Genomic DNA, 19,745 nt, shown 5'->3' on the forward strand with positions numbered 1-19,745 from the left:
ATCGATCGCATTAATGTCATAGGTAACTCGCGATCAATCGCAATTAACGTCATAGTAAACCCGCGATTAATCGCATTAATGTCACAGTTAACTCGCGATTAATCGCAATTAATGTCATAGTTAACTCGCGATTAATTGCAATTAATGTCATAGTTAACTCGCGATCAATCGCATTAATGTCATAGTTAACTCACGATTAATCGCATTAATGTCATAGTTAACTCACAATTAACCCCATTAATGTCATAGTTAACTCACGATCAATCGCATTAAAGTCATAGTTAACTCGCGATCGATCGCATTATTGTCATAGTTAACTCGCGATCGATCGCATTAATGTCATAGTTAACTCGCGATCAATTGCAATTAACGTCATAGTAAACTCGCGATTAATCGCATTAATGTCACAGTTAACTCGCGATTAATCGCAATTAATGTCATAGTTAACTCGCGATTAATCGCAATTAATGTCATACTTAACTCGCGATCAATCGCATTAATGTCAGAGTTAACTCATGATTAAACGCAATTAATGTCATACTTAACTCGCGATCAATCGCATTAATGTCGTAGTTAACTCATGATAGAAAGTTTGCTAGGTTAAAAAGAACATTAATCTTGCGATAAAAAAAATGTATGCCATTAAAATAGGTTTGTGTGAACACCGTTAATAACAGTTTCAATACAACAAATATTTACAAATGTTATAAAATCCTTATAATTATACATTGAAATTAAATATGACATAATGTGATTAGAAGTGACTGTAAGAGTCGACTTTAAATGAAGCTGCTGTCGCTTTAGTTAAATGTATAATTTTATTTTAACACATTGGACTGACTGCAGATATGTACACATGGTCATTTAGTCTGAAAAATATTGTGAATATTCACGTGATAAGAATAGATAGATAGATGGATGGATGGATGGATGGATACAGTAGATAGATAGATAGATATACAGTATATAGATAGATGGATGGATAGATACAGTAGATAGATAGATAGATAGATAGATACAGTAGATATATAGATAGATAGAGAGAGAGATAGATAGATAGATAGATATACAGTAGATAGATAGATAGATGGATGGATGGATAGATAGATATAGATACAGTAGATAGATAGATAGATAGATAGATACACTAGATAGATAGATAGATAGATAGATAGATAGATAGATAAATAGATGGATGATACAGTAGATATATATATATATAGATAGATAGATAGATAGATAGATAGATAGATATCATAATGACACCTTTTACAAAGCAGCATAAATGAGTGCCTGTAACATACCATAATATGATTATAGACAGTGTTCCCAAACCCTAACTCTTAGTTTGACATATTTTGAGGCTGGGAAAGAGAAAAAGGTGAAAACGAACATAGAAGTGATAATTAGTGTTGAGGAATGAGCAGATGAAGGATTGTTAGTTTAATGTTCAGCTCAGTCGTTTCATTAAGGGAAAGAAAATGAGTTTCCTTTCTTGATTTAATGAGCGGCAGTGAAACGTTCCCGTTCATGAAAATAGCCTCACGGAGAACGAGTAATGAGGTCAACAGCACGCAGTCTTATTCTGAAAGTAAAGGGAGGAGAGGGAGGGAAAAATAAAAGCAGCAGGAAACAACAACGGTACCTGACCAGAAGGGAGCGGAGCTCGGAGAAGAAGAGAAGTTGAGGCCTTGTGGACTGAGGAAGGAGAAGTTGTAGGAGGCACAGGAAGCTGCTGAAGGAAGGAGACGAGGAGACAGAGAAGGACATGAAGTTGGAGCAAGGTTTTTGAAGCACATGCATGCAGAAGCAGAAGAAGAAGAAGAAGAAGAAGAAGAAGAGGGTGAGGTTCAGTCTGCAGCAGAAGACATTAAACAAAGAGGTCTGTCTGTCTGCTCATCACATGTCTGTCCAACAGTTCAAACTCTGCAGGTGACGCCGTCAGAGCGCCAGTGCGGAGTTTGGACGAGAACTAAAAGGAGCTGCTTCTGTCTCGTCTCACATGGAGAGATTATGTTAGACAGACGTCGTCACCCTCACCTTCCTTTAATCTGTGTGCGGGTTACCACGGCACACAGAAATGTGACTTCCCTGCAAGCTCAACAATATCCAGAATAAATAAACTGGAAACACAGACACACGAGGAAAAGATGCCACATTGTCTCTTTCATTTATAATTCAGCCAAAGCTGGAGAGAAACAATCAGAGCTGCCGTGTCCAGCAGGACGGACGCCAGAGCGAGGAAACAGCCAGTATTCATCCAGAGTGAAGGACAGAGAGAACAGGCCGTCTCACTGTCTCACTGTCCCTTCACTTTCTTGTCCTCTCTGACCTGCGTCCATTCCTCAGGAGAGTCAACAGAACACAGAAGCTACAGACAGCAGGAGGAACGTTCTCTTTTCACCTCTTTTTCCACAGCAAAGAAGGCAGAACGTTGAAAAAAACACAGTTTGCTTCTCCAAAAAAAACATTAATCCCGCAATAAAAACAATTGTCGCCGTTAAAATGGGTTTGTGTTAACGCCGTTAATAACGTGTTTAACTGACAGCACTAGTTTTTAATCCTTAAACGTTGACCGATCAGTAACTAGAGTGATTCCAAAAACTTGACCTTAACAACACTGAGGAAAAGTGACCAAGAACACGAGAGTAAGATCTGAGAACATGTGATTCTCTGATGAACGTTTGATTTTATTATTGTTGTTATTTCTTTACCTGGTGACCTCGTGCTGGCCCGTGTCAGTGAGCGCTCCCTCGACTTGTAAGGATACCTCAGCGTGGTGTCCAACAACTTGAAGCTTTCCTTCAGTGAATGACACTGATAATATTCAACCAGCTCCTGAGACATGAAGACAACGAGACAACAAGAGTTTAAATGTGAAGACAACGGGACAACAAAAGAGTTTAAATGTGAAGACAACTGGACAACAAAAGAGTCTACATGTGAAGACAATGGGACAACAAAAGAGTTTAAATGTGAAGACAACGAGACAACAAGAGTTTAAATGTGAAGACAATGAGACAACAAGAGTTTAAATGTGAAGACAACGAGACAACAAAAGAGTTTAAATGTGAAGACGAGACAACAAGAGTTTAAATGTGAAGACAACGAGACAACAAAAGAGTCTACATGTGAAGACAACGGGACAACAAGAGTTTAAATGTGAAGACAACGAGACAACAAGAGTTTAAATGTGAAGACAACGGGACAACAAAAGAGTTTAAATGTGAAGACAATGAGACAACAAGAGTTTAAATGTGAAGACTACGAGACAACAAGAGTTTAAATGTGAAGACAACGAGACAACAAAGGAGTTTAAATGTGAAGACAACGAGACAACAAGAGTTTAAATGTGAAGACAACGGGACAACAAGAGTTTAAATGTGAAGACAACTGGACAACAAGAGTTTAAATGTGAAGACAACGGGACAACAAAAGAGTTTAAATGTGAAGACAACGAGACAACAAAAGAGTTTAAATGTGAAGACAACGAGACAACAAAAGAGTTTAAATGTGAAGACAACGAGACAACAAGAGTTTAAATGTGAAGACAACTGGACAACAAAAGAGTTTAAATGTGAAGACAACGAGACAACAAAAGAGTTTAAATGTGAAGACAATGGGACAACAAAAGAGTTTAAATGTGAAGACAACTGGACAACAAAAGAGTTTAAATGTGAAGACAACGAGACAACAAGAGTTTAAATGTGAAGACAACGGGACAACAAAAGAGTTTAAATGTGAAGACAACGGGACAACAAGAATTTAAATGTGAAGACAACGAGACAACAAGAGTTTAAATGTGAAGACAACGGGACAACAAGAATTTAAATGTGAAGACAACGAGACAACAAAAGAGTTTAAATGTGAAGACAATGGGACAACAAAAGAGTTTAAATGTGAAGACAACGAGACAACAAGAGTTTAAATGTGAAGACAACTGGACAACAAAAGAGTTTAAATGTGAAGACAACGAGACAACAAAAGAGTTTTAATGTGAAGACAATGGGACAACAAAAGAGTTTAAATGTGAAGACAACTGGACAACAAAAGAGTTTAAATGTGAAGACAACGAGACAACAAGAGTTTAAATGTGAAGACAACGGGACAACAAAAGAGTTTAAATGTGAAGACAACTGGACAACAGAAGAGTTTAAATGTGAAGACAACGAGACAACAAGAGTTTAAATGTGAAGACAACGAGACAACAAGAGTTAAAATGTGAAGACAACGAGACAACAAGAGTTTAAATGTGAAGACAACGGGACAACAAAAGAGTTTAAATGTGAAGACAACTGGACAACAAAAGAGTTTAAATGTGAAGACAACGAGACAACAAAAGAGTTTAAATGTGAAGACAACGAGACAACAAAAGAGTTTAAATGTGAAGACAACGAGACAACAAAAGAGTTTAAATGTGAAGACAATGAGACAACAAAAGAGTTTAAATGTGAAGACAACGAGACAACAAGAGTTTAAATGTGAAGACAACGGGACAACAAAAGAGTTTACAATGTGAAGACGAGACAACAAGAGTTTAAATGTGAAGACAACGAAACAACAAAAGAGTTTAAATGTGAAGACAACGGGACAACAAAAGAGTTTAAATGTGAAGACAACAAGACAACAAGAGTTTAAATGTGAAGACAACCGGACAACAAAAGAGTTTAAATGTGAAGACAACGGGACAACAAAAGAGTTTAAATGTGAAGACAACGGGACAACAAAAGAGTTTAAATGTGAAGACAACGAGACAACAAGAGTTTAAATGTGAAGACAACTGGACAACAGAAGAGTTTACAATGTGAAGACAACTGGACAACAAAAGAGTTTAAATGTGAAGACAACGAGACAACAAGAGTTTAAATGTGAAGATAAAGGGACAACAAAAGAGTTTAAATGTGAAGACAACTGGACAACAGAAGAGTTTAAATGTGAAGACAACGAGACAACAAGAGTTTAAATGTGAAGACAACGAGACAACAAGAGTTTAAATGTGAAGACAACGGGACAACAAAAGAGTTTAAATGTGAAGACAACTGGACAACAAAAGAGTTTAAATGTGAAGACAACAAGACAACAAAAGAGTTTAAATGTGAAGACAACGAGACAACAAAAGAGTTTAAATGTGAAGACAACGAGACAACAAAAGAGTTTAAATGTGAAGACAACGGGACAACAAAAGAGTTTACAATGTGAAGACGAGACAACAAGAGTTTAAATGTGAAGACAACGAAACAACAAAAGAGTTTAAATGTGAAGACAACGGGACAACAAAAGAGTTTAAATGTGAAGACAACAAGACAACAAGAGTTTAAATGTGAAGACAACCGGACAACAAAAGAGTTTAAATGTGAAGACAACGGGACAACAAAAGAGTTTAAATGTGAAGACAACGGGACAACAAAAGAGTTTAAATGTGAAGACAACGAGACAACAAAAGAGTTTAAATGTGAAGACAACAAGAGTTTAAATGTGAAGACAACGGGAAAACAATAGAGTTTAAATGTGAAGACAACGGGACAACAAAAGAGTTTAAATGTGAAGACAACGAGACAACAAAAGAGTTTAAATGTGAAGACAACGAGACAACAAAAGAGTTTAAATGTGAAGACAATGAGACAACAAAAGAGTTTAAATGTGAAGACAATGAGACAACAAAAGAGTTTAAATGTGAAGACAACGAGACAACAAAAGAGTTTAAATGTGAAAACAACGAGACAACAAAAGAGTTTAAATGTGAAGACAATGAGACAACAAAAGAGTTTAAATGTGAAGACAACAGGACAACAAAAGAGTTTAAATGTGAAGACAACAGGACAACAAAAGAGTTTAAATGTGAAGACAACGGGACAACAAAAGAGTTTAAATGTGAAGACAACGAGACAACAAAAGAGTTTAAATGTGAAGACAACTGGACAACAAAAGAGTTTAAATGTGAAGACAACGAGACAACAAGAGTTTAAATGTGAAGACAACGGGACAACAAAAGAGTTTAAATGTGAAGACAACTGGACAACAGAAGAGTTTAAATGTGAAGACAACGAGACAACAAGAGTTTAAATGTGAAGACAACGAGACAACAAGAGTTTAAATGTGAAGACAACGAGACAACAAGAGTTTAAATGTGAAGACAACGGGACAACAAAAGAGTTTAAATGTGAAGACAACTGGACAACAAAAGAGTTTAAATGTGAAGACAACGAGACAACAAAAGAGTTTAAATGTTAAGACAACGAGACAACAAAAGAGTTTAAATGTGAAGACAACGAGACAACAAGAGTTTAAATGTGAAGACAACGGGACAACAAAAGAGTTTACAATGTGAAGACGAGACAACAAGAGTTTAAATGTGAAGACAACGAAACAACAAAAGAGTTTAAATGTGAAGACAACGGGACAACAAAAGAGTTTACAATGTGAAGACGAGACAACAAGAGTTTAAATGTGAAGACAACGAAACAACAAAAGAGTTTAAATGTGAAGACAACGGGACAACAAAAGAGTTTAAATGTGAAGACAACAAGAGTTTAAATGTGAAGACAACTGGACAACAAAAGAGTTTAAATGTGAAGACAACGGGACAACAAAAGAGTTTAAATGTGAAGACATGAGACAACAAAAGAGTTTAAATGTGAAGACAACGAGACAACAAGAGTTTAAATGTGAAGACAACGGGAAAACAATAGAGTTTAAATGTGAAGACAACGGGACAACAAAAGAGTTTAAATGTGAAGACAACGAGACAACAAAAGAGTTTAAATGTGAAGACAACGAGACAACAAAAGAGTTTAAATGTGAAGACAATGAGACAACAAAAGAGTTTAAATGTGAAGACAATGAGACAACAAAAGAGTTTAAATGTGAAGACAACGAGACAACAAAAGAGTTTAAATGTGAAAACAATGAGACAACAAAAGAGTTTAAATGTGAAGACAATGAGACAACAAAAGAGTTTAAATGTGAAGACAACAGGACAACAAAAGAGTTTAAATGTGAAGACAACTGGACAACAAAAGTTTAAATGTGAAGACAACGAGACAACAAAAGAGTTTAAATGTGAAGACAATGAGACAACAAAAGAGTTTAAATGTGAAGACAACGGGACAACAAAAGAGTTTAAATGTGAAGACAACGAGACAACAAAAGAGTTTACATGTGAAGACAACGGGACAACAAAAGAGTTTAAATGTAAAGACAACGGGATAACAAAAGAGTTTAAATGTGAAGACAACGAGACAACAAAAGAGTTTAAATGTGAAGACAACGAGACAACAAGAGTTTAAATGTGAAGACAACGAGACAACAAGAGTTTAAATGTGAAGACAACGAGACAACAAGAGTTTAAATGTGAAGACAACGAGACAACAAGAGTTTAAATGTGAAGACAACGAGACAACAAAAGAGTTTACAATGTGAGCAGCTTCACACACGGAGGACATTCAGCGTCTTCACTGAGACTCACCAACAAACTTTCAAACTTCTTTGCCTCCGTGATGTGAATCCAATTGTCTTTCTCCACCACTTTGATGTGTTTGACTTCATCATTAAACCTGTGGAAACAACAGGAGACATGTGAGACAACAGGGCACATGTGAGACAACAGGGGACATCAGGGGACATGTGAGACAACAGGGGACATGTGAGACAACAGGGCACATGTGAGACAACAGGGCACATGTGAGACAACAGGGGACATGTGAAACAACAGGGGACAACAGGAGACATGTGAGACAACAGGGGACAGTAGGAGACATCAGGGGACATGTGAGACAACAGGAGTCATGTGAGACAACAGGGGACATCAGAAGACATGTGAGACAACAGGGGACATGTGAGACAACAGTAGACATGTGAGACATCAGGAGACATGTGAGACAACAGGAGACATGTGAGACATCAGGAGACAACAGGAGACATGCGAGACAACAGAGGATATACCACAGCAGACATGTGAGACAACAGGGGACATGAAAGACAACATCCGACATGTGAGACAACAGGGGACATGAAAGACAACAGGAGACATGTGAGAAAACAGGACACATGTGAGACAACAGGGGACATCAGGAGACATGTGAGACATCAGGACACATGTGAGACAACAGGGGACATCAGGACACATGTGAGACATCAGGAGACAACAGGAGACATGCGAGACAACAGAGGACATATAAGACATCAGCAGACATGTGAGACAACAGGACACATGTGAGACATCAGGAGACATGTGAGACAACAGGGGACATCAGGAGACATGTGAGACAACAAGAGACATGCAAGACAACAGAGGACATCAGGAGACATGTGAGACAACAGGGGACATGTGAGACAACAGAGGACATGTGAGACAGCAGGGGACATGTGAGACAACAGGGCACATGTGAGACAACAGGACACATGTGAGACATCAGGAGACATGTGAGACAACAGGAGAAAATGATCAAATGTCTCCTGTGACAGAGTGATGTGAGTGAAAACACTGACTTGATGCTGATGGCGAATCTCTCGGCCTCGGCCGTCCTCTCTCTGATCAGGTACGTCCCGCTGCTGTGGGACTTCAGCAGGTTGTCGGCCTGTTGTCGCTCCATGTTTCCAGCAAACCTGCAGCAGCACAGTCAGAGCACTGACCTTCAATAACATTCATGTAACATCACATTCATGTAGTCATTCATCTTCAGGTCACACTGGTGTTCAGGCTCAGTTTGTCTTAAATCTGAATTACAGCACAGAGTTAATATTAGCAGGAGTGATTTACTTAAAGAGGACAGAGCTGTGGGGGACGTTCATGATATATAATAATATATATACATATACAGTATAAAGTATTGACATATACACAGTATATGTATATAACATATCCTTACCAAGGATATCCATAATAGTCTGATTCCCTGGACGACTGTCGGCTGGATAAAGACTGAAATGGCTGCAAATGAACAGAAGGAGAATTTTCATTAAAGCAAAATATAAATTTATTTATTTATTTAAATATTATATGATGTTACAGTCACTAACATCGAAGGCATTTAATATAAATAAAAATATGAAGATGTTTTGGATATTAAATAACATTTGATTATACACACATCTATCATAATATATAAAACATAATATAAGACACAATTATACAAACTGTTACAGAAGAACGGGACCACACATACAGGTCATTTCAGATATTATTTAAAGTAACATTCTAATAATTCTATAATACAGATTATATACAAACGAGCTAGAATACATTATTTTCTTTTATTCTTATTATTGAGAATATATTGTATTTACAAAGTCCTGTGAGAAGCACAAACCTCTGAGAAAGAAAACATTTAATGAGCTCACATGAGCCTGTGTTAACTTTTATATATATATAGAAAGAGATATATCTCACATATAAGGACATAAGATAAATATATGAACATGTTATTTATAAGCCGTGTCCCCGGCCCTGCACAGTTTCATATTTATGTCCCACACAGGTCGTTAAGTGTAGAGTAAAGAGAACTGGACAAAAACAAAAAGACAGATTATTTACTGTTGTTTGTGTATTTAATGACAAACCTTTGGGTCCAGACAAGGTTTTACACACGAGCTGGGGAAGAAGCCGCTCTTCTGTGTTTGGATCAGTTTCCCCTGAAAGACAAAGGCGAGAGAGAAGCTTTAATTATCTTTATTTAACACAAACAACACAAGATTATTACAAGATTCATTGAGATTAAGATTAAGAACTGTAATACAAAAAAAGAACCGCTAAAAAAGTAAAAGTCAACTATAAAATAAAACAAAACCAATACACAATACACAATAAACAAATGAATACAATTAAACAAGACATAATATCACAAAGAGGCTTTGCTGTTTTACAACTTATGTGAAACTTTAACGCCCACTAGTGGCCGTATCAGGAAGTACCACATTAACAGAGAGCATTTGTAATGTAGTGAAATATTAATCTCTAACAGTGAATGAAGTGTTTTTTTTCCTTTCAGTTAACATATAAACTCTGTTTTAAGGTTTTAAAATGTATTTATGTAAATATATATGTACATGTTTAAGTATAAGCACATTTGTTACTCTGTAATCAACACATTGTTTCTCATAAACGGAACCAACGCCAGATCCAGAGTTTAGAAGCAACAATTAGTGGTTTGACTCTAAGCTGCCAAACTATTTAATTATACAACATGTAAATGATGATTATTATTATGAATGAAGTGAAACATAAATCTATGAGCAGCTTCAATTCCTTTTCCTCAACATTAGATTAGATTAGCATAAACAGAAATGACTGGTGATTGAACTGTTGTAATATTTTTGTTTCAATTGTTTTCTCAAACTCTGACGATCAAATAAAACTCTCTGTACAAAGATAAAAGTTTAAAAGAGTGATAAAGTGTCAGAACGTTACCTCCCACCACGTGGTGTCAGGATCTCCCTTCAGCAGCTCGATGAAGTCTCCCGTCTGAAAGCACAGCGCAGCTTTCCCCGGCGCCGCCGGCGTGCCGTGGTAATTCCTCACGGCCACCATCTTAGGACCTGAAGTCACACATTTACACCGGGTTTAACTCAAATACTGGGTTAGTACGTTTCACTTGAACATGGATTTACTAGTGCTGTCAAACGATTCATCGCGATTAATCGTTTGACAGCACTAGAACTCATTTTAATGCTCTTATCAACATAGAAAAGTGGATCTGTTTACTTTGTGCTGATGTTTTTTTGTGTTGTTGTCGTAACGAGCTAATCCGAGCTAAAGGAGCTAGGGTTTTTACAACATATTTTTACAACTGTTTTTACAACATGTTTTTACAACATATTTTTACAACATGTTTTTACAACTGTTTTTACAACATGTTTTTACAACATGTTTTTACAACTGTTTTTACAACATGTTTTTACAACATGTTTTTACAACTGTTTTTACAACATGTTTTTACAACATGTTTTTACAACTGTTTTTACAACATGTTTTTACAACATGTTTTTACAACTGTTTTTACAACATGTTTTTACAACTGTTTTTATAACATGTTTTTACAACTGTTTTTACAACATGTTTTTACAACTGTTTTTACAACATGTTTTTACAACATGTTTTTACAACATGTTTTTACAACTGTTTTTACAACATGTTTTTACAACTGTTTTTACAACATGTTTTTACAACTGTTTTTATAACATGTTTTTACAACTGTTTTTACAACATGTTTTTACAACTGTTTTTACAACATGTTTTTACAACTGTTTTTACAACATGTTTTTACAACATGTTTTTACAACTGTTTTTACAACATGTTTTTACAACATGTTTTTACAACATGTTTTTACAACTGTTTTTACAACATGTTTTTACAACTGTTTTTACAACATGTTTTTACAACTGTTTTTATAACATGTTTTTACAACTGTTTTTACAACATGTTTTTAAAACATGTTTTCACAACATGTTTTTACAACTGTTTTTACAACATGTTTTTACAACATAAACAACAGGAGAGAGAGACCTGCTGTCCTGCTGAAGATTTCAACAACACAATAAATAAATGAACTCGAGGAGGAGTTTGAGATAAAATGGCTGACTGCCTGTTGGGTTTAGTTCATGGTTCTCATTAATGTTTTTATTCACTCTGACCTGATACATAATATGCATACATATATATATATATATATATGTATATATATATATATTTATATATATATATATATATATATATATATATATATATATATATATACATATATATATATATATATATATAGACAAAGATATATAAAGACAAAGTAAATGAATAATAAATAAAGTGATGGTTGTTGCTGTGTGGACTTCTCTAAATGTGCTGTGTATGGTAATTCTGTAAAATTCTGTTTTTCCTCATTCATTATTATTAATCTGATTGTTTTGGTGAAAATGCAGCTCTGACTTTACACAAACAAAAATCATGCAGTGATTTAAGACACAGAATCAAACCAGGTTCTGTTCTGGTTCAGGATCTTTACGACAAATGTTCCCAGCAGCAGATTAAACATCGTAAACTGAACCATTTTCTCCTCAGATTTTGCTGAATCATGTTTGAAGATAATTTAGATGAATCATGATTTTCCTCATTCATTCATATTTTAGTAGATACAGTAAAATCCCTATTTGTTTATCTCTCTCTCTCTGTAGCTGATGTTTTTGTCCACCAGATGGCAGTAGAGGACTGTGCTGCTCATCTTTCACCTGAGTGATGACAGGAAGTGCTCTTACCTGACGACATCCCAGGTTCCTGTGAACAATCACGACAAACACAGTTATTAAAAACACATAAACTTTCATCAAGAATAGATAATAAATGAGAGAATGATGAGGTCGTTCTCACCGAGTCATGAGGATCTGAAAAATAAAAGACAGAAGAGAGAGTCACACTTTATAACTGTCAACTATAATAATATATAAAACTATAATAATATATAAAAACTATAATAATATATCAAACAAACATGTGTTTCATGAAGTGACTGAAGTTTAGAGGAAAAACCTACTGATTTTACAGATGGTGATGATTTCCAGACACTCTTTATGAGCTCCTGTTCCACAGCGAGAGCAGAAATAACCCTGATAGAAGATCCCCCTTTAAACAGAGGGAGGGAGAGAGGGAGAGAGGGAGGGAGAGAGGGAGAGAGAGAGAGAGACAGAGAGAGGGAGACACACACACACACACACACACACACACACACACACAGAGACATTACATTACTTAGATTCATTTCCTGCAGATTTACTTTAACCTAAACCAAAAACATGTCTTCACCCTAAAATGTCTTAGTGACATCATGGGGACATGACTTTGTCCTCATAAGGAAGACAAGTCCTCACACCAGATTCAGGTCCTCACACCACTGTGCGTTGTGTTTGTTTTAAACACCAGAGGGCAGTCACATCACAAACATTCACACTTTCATACTCACAGTGAAGTGTGGTTATTTATTTATGAATGACTTATTATTATTATTCTTATTATTTTATATTTGTTTAAATATAATATGTCTTTCCTGAATTGCTCTGCGACATAAGTGATATCAGTAACTCTATCACATGAAGTTTGTCACAAGTCTAAGTTTATGGTACTGAAATTTAATGATGGTATGGTACAGTAATAATGTGTGTTTACATTTATGCACTTTTCTATTTTGTACACAAATAAAAAGATTTGCTGCAAAAATAAAATAAATAAATTCTCCGCCTGGGGCTCTGAATAATATGGAACACACACACACACACACACACGCACACACACAGCACTAATGTAAACAGGAAGTGTCTCAGACACAAATTAATTTCTTGTAAGAACAACATGAACAACCCTACTGCTGCTGCTGTAACTGCTGCTGTTACTGCTGCTGCTGCTACTGCTGCTGCTGCTGTTACTGCTGCTGCTGCTGCTGCTACTGTTACTGCTGCTGCTGCTACTGCTGCTGCTGCTGTTACTGCTGCTGCTGCTGCTGTTACTGCTGCTGCTGTTACTGCTGCTGCTACTGCTGCTGCTGCTGCTGCTACTGCTGTTACTGCTGCTGCTACTGCTGCTGCTGCTGTTACTGCTGCTGCTGCTGCTGCTGCTGCTGTAACTGCTGCTACTGCTGCTGCTGCTGCTGCTACTGCTGCTGCTGCTGCTGATGCTACTGCTGCTGCTGCTGCTGTTACTGCTGCTGCTGTTACTGCTACTGCTGCTGCTGTTACTGCTACTGCTACTGCTGTTACTGTTACTACTGCTGCTGCTGTTGCTGCTGCTGCTGTTACTGCTGCTGTTACTGCTGCTGCTGCTGTTACTGCTACTGCTGCTGCTGTTACTGCTACTGCTGTTACTGTTACTACTGCTGCTGCTGCTGCTGTTACTGCTGCTGCTGCTGTTACTGCTGCTGTTGCTGCTGCTGCTGTTACTGCTGCTGCTGTTACTGCTACTGCTGTTACTGTTACTACTGCTGCTGCTGTTGCTGCTGCTGCTGTTACTGCTGCTGCTGCTGCTGTTACTGCTGCTGTTACTGCTGCTGCTGCTGCTGTTACTGCTGCTGTTACTGCTGCTGCTGCTGTTGTTACTGCTGCTGCTGTTACTGCTGCTGCTACTGTGATTTTGCTTCCACACGTTTCAGTATTTCCATTTTGTTTGTCCCTTAAAATCGCACGATCAACTCGCTCCATTAAAGAGCGACCACTGGAGAATTGTGTTAGAGCACATGCATCTCACACACACACACACACACACACACACACACACTCACACACACACACACACACACACACACACACACAGTGCCGTGTTGAATGGTCAGCTCCATAAATCACAGTGGGAGAATCAGCACAATGTAATTAGCATCTATAGCAGAGAGAGAGAGCGCGGCTGATGTGGGTCAGTGAGGCCGTGAAGTTTGTGGGTCAATACACAGAGTGGAGTTTAGTGAAGGCGCTCGACTGTAATGGAGGACAAAGTGGACGTCACATGGGAGCTGGTGGTGCGTTCAGGGACACAGTGTGAGACGTCCACATAAAAGGAATCGTCCGTCTTTTCCAGTGCTGTCAAACGCTTACAATATTCAATTGTGATGAATCACATTAATGTCATAGTTAACTCGCGATGAATCGCACATTTGTATCTATTCTAAATGTCCCTTGATTAATGAAAATTAAAAACAATAAAAACAATTGTCGCCGTTAAAATGGGTTTGTGTTGACGCGTTTAACTGACAGCACTAGTCTTTTCTTTACGTGGTTTAAACACTAATGAGAAGCTACAAACACTTAGTCTGTGATTTAAGGCTTTTTTTTTTTTAAAGTAAAGTAGCGACGTGACATTATCACGTAAACTCCTCTTTTTATCCGTCTTTTGTTGAATTGTCGTTCATGTTTTATCTTTGTTGTTGTCTGCCACCCTCAACGGTGAAGATCCGTTTTAACTTTATATAAATACATACATATATGGACATATAATGCATGAATGACGGTGATAATAATAATAATAATAATGATAATAATGATAATGATAATAATGATGATGTTTGTAATGTTTACCTCAGCAGCATCTTACAGGCTCGACAGTTGGTGTTCTGATCAAACGTGTGCATCTGGAAGTTGTGCTGATTGGCTGTGGCTCTCTCTGGTTTAATGTTGGATCTGTGTGAGAGGGTGAACACATGAATGAATGAACATGTCTGCATCAAACCCACAGATCGAAGAAGAACTGACAAAAGTCTGTCATTCCATCGTTCACAGAAAGGATCTTTTACAAACTAACATGAACTGATTCCTCTGTGACCAGTGTTTGTCAAACGTGAAAATGATGACGGTCTCAAACGTCTTGTTTTTGTCCACCAACCAAAAAATTATTGCGTCTTTAATGATAAAATGTAATTAACTAAATTAATTTGAATTAAAAACCCAATTCATTATTTAATTAAAATAGTTGGAGATGAATTTTAGTAATTAATTCATAATCAAATAAATAATTAGTGGTTTCTGACCTTATAATATAATTATGTTCTTGATATAATAAAATATGCTTTTGTCAACAGTCTGAATTCTATCTTTTCTATTATTCTATTATTTTTTATCCTCTTCTGTGTTTCTTACGATGGAGTATTAGGGCCACATTAAGGAAAGTCAATTCACAGACTTCGAGAAAAGTCTTAATTTACGAGATTATTCCTACGACTTTAATCTTGAAAATGTACGACTTTATTCTCATAAATTTACGAGATTAAAGTCGTAAGAATAAAGTCTTAATTTACGAGATTAATGTTGTAAATTTACAACTTTATTCTCTTAAATATACAAGATTAAAGTCGTAAGAATAAAGTCTTATTTTACGACTTTAATCTTGTAAATTTACGACTTTATTCTCTTAAATATACAAGATTAAAGTCGTAAGAATAAAGTCTTAATTTACGAGATTAATGTTGTAAATTTACGACTTTATTCTCTTAAATATACAAGATTAAAGTCGTCAGAATAAAGTCTTAATTTATGAGATTAATGTTGTAAATTTACGACTTTATTCTCTTAAATATACAAGATTAAAGTCGTAAGAATAAAGTCTTAATTTACGAGATTAATGTTGGAAGAATAAAGTCTTAATTTACGAGATTAAAGTCGTAAATTTAAGACTTCAATCTCGTAAATGTACAAGATTGAACATTATTCTTTATTCTCTTAAATTTAGGAGATTAAAGTTATAAGAATAGTGTCTTAATTTACAAGAAACAAGTCGTAAATTTACAAGATTAAAGTCGTAAGAATAAAGTCCTAATGCTCGAGATTAAAGTCCTAAATTTACGAGAATAAAGTCAGTGAATTTCTTTTTTTTTCTCATTGTGACGCTATTGCTCCGTTGTAGTTCCTTGACTTTTTGTGGGCAAATACAAAGTGTTGATTTGAGTGGAACAAACTGTATATGATGTAAACTCCTGTGCTGTGATGTTGAACTCACATGGCCATGTCAAACTGCTCCATCCACTTCCTCTTTGTCTCCTCAGTCTTACAGAAGAACTGAAAGCCTTGTTTCCCCTGCAGGTGGATCAGGTAGAAGCCGTACGACCACTGGAGAGAACAAGTGAGTGAGGAACACCAGCAGCTTTACTCTATTTCATGTTAATCTATCTGTTATTTACGCTGACTCAGAACTCAAAGATGCTCCACATGCTTTGAGTGAGAGACATCACAGAGCTGGAAGATGAAGTCATGACACAATGTCACCAAACATCACCACATCACCACTGCCAAAAACAGGCCATGATGAGCAAATGAGTTCAATTAAGTGAAATAAAGTGAAATAAAGTGAAATAAAGTCAAAGTCACTGGAGCTTACCATTTTTCCACTCGACTGGTAAGCATGCAAAAAGAAAGACACCAGAGAAAGACCCGGTTACACATGCACACATGGAGACATGGAGACATGGAGACATGGAGACATGGGGACACATGCACCAAACTAAAGAAGCCATGTTAGCTCAGCCATGAATTGACATGATTGTTCAAGCCCCAGCATCAAAGACTTCACTCTTCTTTTGTCGTCACTGAGCTGCTCGAACAAACATGGCACTGCATGAGAAGTGTGGAGCTTCCCCTTCAGAATAAAAGCATGGCGCGTCTCACCTTCTTCACATCTCTGTTGTTCATGGGGTCGTCGGACATTTTGTACGACTGCAGCTCGATGATTTCTTTCAGCTCGTAACTATAACCTTTCCTCTTGCAGACAATCACCACTTTATCAAAGAGGAAAATGTACCTGGAAACAAAGACGCGCGCATTATTCACGACCTGCTGATAATTATCGCTGTTTCATTTTCTTTTATTTTGATGAGTCTGGACTCACCGGTCCTGTTTGGTTCTGTTGACGATGGAAGAAACCTTCAGCTCTCCGTCGATCTTCGGCCTCCCGTACTCCTCCAGTTTCACCTGCTGCTTATGTCACAAAGACACGCCCACTGTCAGTCCATTCTCACAGTCATGAGCAGAGATTAATAATCCACACAGATTAATAGAGAGTCATTTTAACTGTACACAAGCAGGTTGTTGTCACAACATGAAAATAAAAAAAAGATAAACTGAGCCAGAAACTTTTCATTTGACTAATTATTGCACATTTATCACAGTGTCTCACAGTCTCACATCACAGTCTCACAGTGTCTCACAGTGTCTCAGTCTCACAGTGTCTCACAGTCTCACATCACAGTGTCTCACAGTCTCACATCACAGTCTCACAGTGTCTCAGTCTCACATCACAGTCACAGTGTCTCAGTGTCTCACAGTGTCTCACAGTGTATCACAGTGTATAACAGTCTCACATCACAGTCTCACAGTGTCTCACAGTGTCTCACAGTGTCTCACAGTCTCACACTGTGTCTCAGTGTCTCACAGTCTCACATCACAGTCTCACAGTGTCTCACAGTCTCACATCACAGTCACAGTGTCTCCCTGTGTCTCACTGTACTTACAAGGTTTTCAATAGAACTTTGGAATTCGCTGATTTTCTTCAGTGTCTCGTTGTCGCGTTTCACTTCGTTGATGTACATGGCCAGATCCTGAAAGACACACACACACACACACAGACACAAACACACACAGACACACACACACACACAGACACAAACCTCTGTGACAGCTGTCATATCACACTCAGTCACTGACTTTCAAGAAACTCTTTACACAACTGCAGAGACATTGTTATGTAACACACACACAGACACACACACACACACACACAGACGCACACGCACACACACAGAGACACAGACCTGCATAGCTGCCAGTGCCTCCTTCAGCTGTTGTCTCTCTGGTCGGTCAGTGGAGTGACTTAAAAGTTCCTGTGGAAACACAAAATAACAATAATAATAATAATGTTTATTATTACCTCTGCGTTCATGGACGTGGTTTTATGTTCCTGTTCAATAATCCACTGATGACGTCACAAAACATGATCTCTTATAACATGTCTCTTATAATGAACACTGTAAAAACATCTGGATCTAATCCAGATCACAGATTTGGCGTCAGATTAAAAGAAACATATAAAATGACATGAGCAGGTAAAGTTCTTCTGGATCAAAATAGTAAATATTGCAGGTGCTGGTTTGTAAAACACAGGTGACAAAGGTTTGATGATAAAAATACACATATACAGATCATCAGTCTAAAGTATAAAGTACTTGAAAGTGATACTTGAGTAAAAGTACAAGTATCTTAGCAGAAAATGACTTTTTATTTTTTACAAAATGACTTGAGTAAAAGTACCTGACATTTACTGTACTTAAGCATCAAAAGTCATTTTCTGATATAAAATGTACTTAAGTATCAGAAGTAAAAGTAAAAGTATTTAAACAAAGTGAGCAATTACAATTTTGAATATGACCTTTACTGTGGCTTCTTAACAATAAAAGCATAATATTAGGTACAAGCGAACAAGTTAAGACGATATTAAAGTGAACCTTCTGTCATGAATGGTGACAAACTCTCTGTGTCTGCTTGTATTTTTCTAACTCTTTGAAACTGTTGGAGTTTGTGGAGCTTCTACACGTCACACTGTGACTTTTCATTCAGACCAAAGCTGCGCTTTATCTGCGTGAGCTCGCTCGCTAGCTCCGCGGTTAGCCGCTCAGCTGAGAGCTGAGAGCTGAAACCCGGCGTCCGGAGTGTACGACACAAACCCGGAGACAGGAGACCAGAGCCTCGGTGTCGGACACGGTAAACAACGAGCCGCTGGTGTGTTTTAAATCCACTCGGAGCCGAAATCTGCGGCTAACAGCTGAGCGGCTAACAACAACTAGCGGCTACAAACAGGCATTACGTCACCAACTCAGCTTTTATTTTGTAGTAACGAGTAACGAAGACGGTTAAGGGTAATGTATCAGAGTAAAAGTAAAAGTCGTCAGAAATATAAATAACAAAGTAAAGTACAGATATGTGACAATTCTACTGAAGTACAGTAACAAAGTATTTGTACTTAAGTAGTTACATTACAACACTGCATATAATGTGTACTGACTTGATGATAGAAGAGTAAACAGGAGTTAAAGCAGCAGTGATTGTTCTCTCTGCTCTTCACAACAACACTGTGTTCACTCACTCACTCACTCACTCATCATCATCATCATCGTCGTCCTGCATCAATACAAATATGTGACATCATCTTAAAGTGATGTTATTGTTGTTGTTTATGTGTCTGACTGTGATCTATGTCACGGTGACACAGAAGCTTCAGGAAAAACACGGATTTATCCAG

At 37.2% G+C, this 19,745-nt stretch overlaps 1 protein-coding gene across 11 annotated transcripts in view; it reads right to left on the reverse strand.

Moving 5' to 3' along the window:
- The window catches only part of vav2 (vav 2 guanine nucleotide exchange factor), a 195,318-nt gene that overhangs the window by 2,789 nt on the left and 172,784 nt on the right, over positions 1 to 19,745 (reverse strand). Inside the window, exons 11-27 of one of the 11 annotated variants that reach the window (XM_058616869.1) lie at positions 18,262 to 18,330; positions 17,962 to 18,048; positions 17,340 to 17,425; positions 17,120 to 17,252; positions 16,833 to 16,847; positions 16,455 to 16,564; positions 15,041 to 15,142; positions 12,520 to 12,608; positions 12,357 to 12,370; positions 12,218 to 12,263; positions 10,406 to 10,533; positions 9,559 to 9,630; positions 8,868 to 8,929; positions 8,488 to 8,604; positions 7,466 to 7,553; positions 2,715 to 2,838; positions 1,646 to 1,732 (exon numbers count right to left, since the gene is read on the reverse strand). In XM_058616869.1, coding sequence (XP_058472852.1) covers positions 1,646 to 1,732; positions 2,715 to 2,838; positions 7,466 to 7,553; positions 8,488 to 8,604; positions 8,868 to 8,929; positions 9,559 to 9,630; positions 10,406 to 10,533; positions 12,218 to 12,263; positions 12,357 to 12,370; positions 12,520 to 12,608; positions 15,041 to 15,142; positions 16,455 to 16,564; positions 16,833 to 16,847; positions 17,120 to 17,252; positions 17,340 to 17,425; positions 17,962 to 18,048; positions 18,262 to 18,330 — 1,429 coding nt within the window. Of the gene's footprint in view, positions 1 to 1,645; positions 1,736 to 2,714; positions 2,839 to 7,465; positions 7,554 to 8,487; positions 8,605 to 8,867; positions 8,930 to 9,558; positions 9,631 to 10,405; positions 10,534 to 12,217; positions 12,264 to 12,356; positions 12,371 to 12,519; positions 12,609 to 15,040; positions 15,143 to 16,454; positions 16,565 to 16,832; positions 16,848 to 17,119; positions 17,253 to 17,339; positions 17,429 to 17,961; positions 18,049 to 18,261; positions 18,331 to 19,745 lie in introns of all 11 variants that reach the window. The other 10 variants (XM_058616860.1, XM_058616858.1, XM_058616864.1 and 7 more) reach the window with 10 other exon arrangements.

This window comes from Solea solea, chromosome 19 (genome assembly GCF_958295425.1).
Source record: "Solea solea chromosome 19, fSolSol10.1, whole genome shotgun sequence".
Classification (NCBI taxonomy): Eukaryota; Metazoa; Chordata; class Actinopteri; order Pleuronectiformes; family Soleidae; genus Solea; species Solea solea.